The 6,626-nt window shown below is 41.0% G+C and overlaps 1 protein-coding gene across 2 annotated transcripts in view; it reads left to right on the top strand.

Annotated features, from left to right (window-relative positions):
• The window catches only part of myo6b (myosin VIb), a 41,566-nt gene extending 36,490 nt beyond the window's left edge, over window positions 1-5,076 (top strand). For both annotated transcript variants that reach the window (XM_079640354.1, XM_079640355.1), the window contains 3 exons: window positions 531-665; window positions 1,772-1,990; window positions 3,832-5,076. In XM_079640354.1, the coding sequence (XP_079496480.1) occupies window positions 531-665; window positions 1,772-1,990; window positions 3,832-4,031 (554 nt within the window). In that variant the 3' untranslated portion in view covers window positions 4,032-5,076. The remainder of the gene's footprint in view (window positions 1-530; window positions 666-1,771; window positions 1,991-3,831) is intronic.
• The last annotated feature ends 1,550 nt before the right edge of the window (window positions 5,077-6,626 follow it).

Raw genomic sequence — 6,626 nt, forward strand, 5'->3', positions numbered from 1 at the left:
ATATTTTACCACTTTGTTCTTTACTTTCTCCGTCTTTATATGTAGAAGATATTAAGTTTTCTCCGTCATGTTGTTTCCATAGCAACAACAACTTCCTCACCTTCAAAATAATATATTATATCCTTTTTAGGTTCACAGAACACAAATTGGGTTATTTACATAATATGTTTACATGATTTTGTTGTGCAATAAAACAACCAGATGGACACACGATAAAGGAAATGTTCAAATTCGTCTCTGATCGTAGCAACATCGGGCCATTCGTGAGGGCATCTTAAGCCATCTTTGGTATGCCAAAGATTTTGCCACCGCTCCCGAAGTTGCTGCCGGAGCCTGATAAATTCCACCGGCGGTCATACGAAGGCTTAAAATGCCCTCACGAATGGCCCGATGTTGTTACGATCAGAGCAGAATTTGAACATTTCCTTAATCGTGTGTCCATCGGGTGTCAATTTCGGGACAGTGTGACAGGGGCTTCTTTCCTTGTTGCATTTATACGAGTACTCACAGTTGTGTTGTTGTGTGTTCAGACATCGACCTGCTGGCAGCCTGCAGAGAAGAGTTCCACCGCCGTCTGAAGGTCTATCACGCATGGAAGTCCAAGAACAAGAAACGCACCGATGACGGACCTGAGCAGAGGGCTCCTAAATCTATCACTGACTACGGTTTGTGAAGTCATTCGTATCTGCATCATCCTGTTGCTCAACTCCTTTAAGCACTGCATCACCTGTGGATATGTGCTGAAATCTACACACACACACACACACACACACACACACACACACACACACACACACACACACACACACACACACACACACACACACACACACACACACACACACACACACACACACACACACACACACACACACACACACACACACACACACACACACACACACACACACAGTGCTTTCTCCACACCTCGCCCCAGGCACATGAAGTTACAGGTGACAAATGTTGATTTCCTCCACTTTCGCCCCCCTCTGTCATTAGCAGGAAGTGATGCCCTGCACACAAATAACCCGCCCGTGTTTCCTAACATTCAATTAGCCGACGAGACGCTAAGGCCTGGGAATGCAGCTGCCGTCTGTCTGGCTGTGTCAGATATATTTGTTCTAATTAGCAAGTAACTGCCAGCCATGCCTCGTCAGGCTGCTCTGACAGCTCGCTCTGCTCCTTTCCTTCTCTACTCAGCGATGCATGGTCTGTGCCACAAACACACACAAATGTTATCGAGCAGCTTTAGAGCTTACTGGTCCTCTGCATTTCTTTCCTTTTCATCTTTAAAGCAAATATTACATTCGATGGGAACTTTCGATTCTCTGGTGCTTCTTCTTTCACTATTTACCCTCCTTTCTCTTTGATATGCCAGCTCCTGAAAGCTGTGCGGTGTTTGTCTTATACTCGGATCCTGTGTTGGCCAGCTGATGCAGCGGGGGTCTTATCAGGGGCATTTAATAAGAGGCTAAAAAGCTGCTTTAGTGGGGCCTTTCCATGTGACATTTAGCCTACTTGGGCATTTCCTGGATCCTTTTTGATCTTTGTTTTGCAAGCTTTTGTAGATTTGTGTTCCTGCCCCACTCACCTTGTTCTGTGCAGTTACATGAAAACATGAGTATTATCTGGTTATTTAAGTTCAAATCACAGATGCTTTGTTGTGTATGCTTCTATGGAGATCCACAACACTCTTCACATTCAATAGACGTCTTACCTTGGACCTTGAACCTTGAACCTTGAACCTTATATTTTATGGATGCGTCTGCAGCTGAGCAGAACCCAGCTCCTCCGATGGCAGCCCAGCACCAGGAAGTGGCCATGAACCGCCAGCAGAGATATTTCCGCATTCCTTTCACCCGGCCCGCAGACCAGTACAAAGACCCGCAGAATAAAAAGAAGGGCTGGTGGTACGCCCACTTCGACGGGCCCTGGATCGCCAGGCAGATGGAGCTGCACCCTGATAAACAACCGATTGTGTTGGTCGCAGGTGAGTCGGCAGCTTTCACTTTTCCTAACACTATCACATATAGAGCCTCTCTAGAAAACCATGTGTATGTGTTGCTTTATATTTAGGGGGGAACAATTATTATCAGTCATTTATTTAGTCCAGTGTTTCTTGACCTGTTTGGCTTGAGACCCCTTCAAATAAAGCAACACTTACTCGTGACCTCATCTCAGCATGTAGACTTCGTTTGGCTAAGAGTTAGAAGCAATTTAATGAAAATATCCAGATTGTTACGTTTTAAAGATTTTTGAAGACCTAAATCGTGAAATACTGTTTAACAATGCAAACTGTTTACATAGAGCAAGTAGAAGTAATTTACTTACACTTATTTTTTATATTTGAGCGGTCCCACACGTCAAACACTTCTGGTTTGGACTTTAATAAGAGAAAATCGTGAAAATGATGTCTCCCAATCACCTTTGTTCTCTTAGAAACTGTCCAAAAATGTCTATGTTAATCAATCAAAGGAAGCATCAAAATGCTTAAAATCCCTGAAATAATTGTGTAAATTAAGTCATTATTTTAGCCTTACTTGACTTGATCTCAGGGCCGGACTGGGACAATAATACACCCAGCCAGGCCACTACCAGTTTTCTTTTGTGCCATTTTCCTGGATTTATTTGTCAATATTTACAGCGTTGCTGCCCATAGTGATAGCCCTAAACTTTAAATCTACTACCCCAGAATAAACATATGGACATGGGTTACTATTTAAAAAAAATGTGCAAATCTATTTAGGAACCTATCCATGTTAACATATTTTAAGTGGAGGTGGACCTGAAATCTTCTAGGGGGGTCCGGGAGCATGCTCCCCTGGTAAGATTTTTTTTTAAATGTTGGACTTAAATGCATCAATCTGGTGCATTTTGAGGGTGAAATAAAGAGACTACACCCATATGAAACATAACTGTATACATTTAAATAATCATACAATCATAAGAACATGGCCATAACCAATAACATACCATAACCAATATGAAAAAACATTGAAACTTGTTTATTTATTTGTTTTTGGTTCATTTATAGTTGTGAGTGTGTCTGGGCTCCTGAATCAGCCTCACCTGTCTCCCTCTCCTCCCTCTCCTCTTTGAGGCAGCAGCAAAGACTAGTTTTAGCTCTCAACAAGTTTTTAAAGTGTATCTTACCTTTTTTCACCTAGTTAACATTTTTTTTATTATTCATGCATATTTTAAGAATCACTCCCCCTTCAAATGGAAATATGTGTTTACATAGGCTAAATGGTGACCAAACTGTTTGAGACCCACTGAGAACTTAGAATAAGTTAACTTTCTAAACACTTAGAGTCCTTTACCTCACCTGAGCTGTAGTTATCAGTCTCTCAGTCTGACAGGAGAGGACTCTCCTCCACCTTGTTGACAGCTCATTATATCCGTTAGCGCAGCTAGCGCCGCTAGCTAGCACCAGATGCTAACAACAACAATACACGTAACCGGTGCGCGCGCTTTCTCTCTCGCTCGCTCGCGCCACACATACACACCCTCCCGAGCTTGAATGACACACAGAGACCAATCGAGGGCATTAGTGTATGATCTATATGAAAGTGGCCATGTCGGCAGGCCACATCATGTAGACAGCCAGTCACCCTCTGTGAGGCAGACTCTGACCCACATTTGCGAAGCGTTGCGTTCACAATACATACTTAAAAAAAAAAAAATCCTCAGGCCACTTAACAGGCCAGGCCATCGTGAAACCTCCCGGTCCTCCCGATGGCCAGTCCGGGCCTGCTTGATCTATACACAAATGGATGAGGATACTTGTGCAGCACACATCAGTAAACCTATCCTTATTGGTCCACCTCTCAGGAAAAGACGACATGGAGATGTGTGAGCTGAGTCTGGAGGAGACGGGTCTGACCAGGAAGAGGGGCGCGGAGATCCTGCCCCGGCAGTTTGAAGAAATCTGGGAGCGCTGCGATGGGATTCAGTACCTCAAGAAAGCCATCGAGAACAAGCAGGCCCGGCCCACGTACGCCACCGCCATGCTGCAGAGTCTCCTCAAGTGAGGCAGCAGAGGAGAGCGTCCAGAAACCTGACACTGACACAGACTCACACACATGCACATTCAGGGGCAGAGTGCCTATGGTTTGTGGGATAAATAGAAGTAACCACAGAGAAAGAGGCTCCTTATAGAATCTTACTGTATGTACTCATCTCAAAAGTCCTGCTTGTTCTTTATGTTCACTTTTTATATCTTCATTTGGCTGTGTGACACCCTATTTGTCTAGCATTAGAATGTCAGTCTTAGTACGATCACACTGTGAGGCCTTAAAATGAATTATCACTGCACTACACCCAGGAAGTCTTAACATGTGTGTAGCTTATCTAACTATTAACCCAAAAACCTTAATGGTCCGCAAAAGGGACGATAAATTAGACGCAAGAAGAAAGGAAATATTTAAACAAGTCTATCAAATCGTAATTCATAGTCATACATACAACATATATATTTCTATCGTTATCTTATACTGTATTTCATATCAATAGGGATGATACATATTATATTTCAATCGTCCATCTACTTACATTTTGACAAAGAAACGGGACAATCATGTGATCAACTTTAATAACTGCCCACTAACTCCATATAGTCAACAAATGCATTGTTAAAGATAGATGAATGCGTTTAGAGAACTGTGTGGTTAAATATCATCTTAGTCTTTATTTCCCTGCTGCGTCTACAATTCAGTTAAAATCCCTGAAAAAAAGGGAATCTCTTTTTTTTGTATTGTTGTTCATTTGTTATGCAAGAGGGAAATGTAGAAGTTAGTTTTACGTTTGCAGTTTTGTGGATTGTTTTGCAGACAATAATGTATTTCGTGTGTGTGGGTTATGTGTGTTAATGTCATATTTCTGCAAGCTGATTACTTTGAGTCCTTTGTTAGTTAGACCAGGAAAATCTCATTGGTTAAACCATGCTGTACCTTCCTTTAGGCTTACACTTATGTACTGAAAGTAGCCTAATAAAACTGATTAACTCAAAACAAGAGGTGGTTACACGTTGGCCTTTGCACTGGAATACTGTAGAAAATAAATGTGTGCCCCCATGTTCCTGGTTTCTTCTTCTTTCTTAGTAACTATAGATACCTTACAAGTGAGAACGAGTTAATTCTGTGGTTAGTGTTAGGGAAATGGATCTGCCATCTAGCAGCTAAAGAGATTAGCGTGTAGATTAATGGAACAACAAAGGCTAATGTGAGGCTGATGTCGTCACTGAGCTCAGGTCACTCATCATAAAGGTGACCTATCATGCAAAATACACTTTTGTACGTCTTTTATACATGAATATGTGTCCCCGGTGTTCCAGGGAACTCACCAAGTGTCAGAAAACACAACCCTCTCTATTTTCCTCCATACCCAAATCTCTTAAAAAGGGGCTGCAACGGATCTGATACAGACTGATCCAGATTTGAACACTTATATGATGTCACAGAAGTGGCGCTACGGCTATTGGGCCAACTCCACCAATCAGGAGGAGACAGCCACGGACATTGCCGTTCGAAAGCGCTGGAGACTCTGTAGTACATATGCCAGCCCTGTAGATGGTGCTGTTCTCACAGAATCAGCTGATGCAAAGACAGTGTTAAATTGAGCGAAATGAGGAATGGCTAAAATGCATGATCTGTTTGGTATTTTGAAAAATAAAAAGTATAAATATGCCTTATATAGGTATGGTCCTACACTATATTATTCAAATATAGCATGATAGGTCCACTTTAAGTCATCAAGTGGATTAAAACAGATTTAAGGTTCTCTTTTGTCGACATTTACTTGATATTTTTCTCTCAAACATAATAGAAAAAAAGAAATGTATGAACCTTAAGTGGACCTTGATTTGACTGTCAACTTGTTTTACTTAAGGGCCTCTTCAGTGCAGATTTTTTAATATTATAGGTATTGGAGCTACACCTTTGAATTTGAAGCAACAATTATTAAGTAGACGTGTCCTTGACTTGCATTCAAACACTTTTTTGTACTTTCCTCAAACAGAGTTGGTTGACTTCATACTTTAACTCATCAATAACAACTTTTAAATTTGACACAATGAAGCTCAGACATCTTTAAGATGTCAAAAAACAGACAACATTTATTTTTAATGCAAAAACCTTTTATTTGTTTGCTTTTAAATGCAAAATGTGTAAAAAAAAAATCCGGATCTCAAAACAGAGGTGATTAGTTGGAAGAGTTGTTTTGAGAAGGACAGACTGATAAATACAGGTTAGCCGCCAACAGTTCTATAAACAACAACATATTATGACCCAAATCAACAGCTTATACATTCATTCTGTTTTGGGGGAAACAACCAAAGTAAAGCATTAACAGTAAAATAAACAACATGTTTCAGTCTAACCTTAAGATACCACCATGGGTATCAGCCTGTAAATAATAAATACCTCATTGTGAGGAAAGAACCGCCTCTGCAAAGGGTACACAGGAAATGCTCCTACCATTCAATATATAGAATAAATATGAGGTTCCACTTTAAGACAACCTAAGTCTTTCACCTTGACATCCATAGCTCTCTGTCTAACGAGACGTTTCGATCACTATGAACAACAGATTTCAATACTTATACAGAGTTACATCCCATAATACAGTTA

This window comes from Notothenia rossii (assembly GCF_949606895.1).
Source record: "Notothenia rossii genome assembly, chromosome: 7".
Taxonomy (NCBI): domain Eukaryota; kingdom Metazoa; phylum Chordata; class Actinopteri; order Perciformes; family Nototheniidae; genus Notothenia; species Notothenia rossii.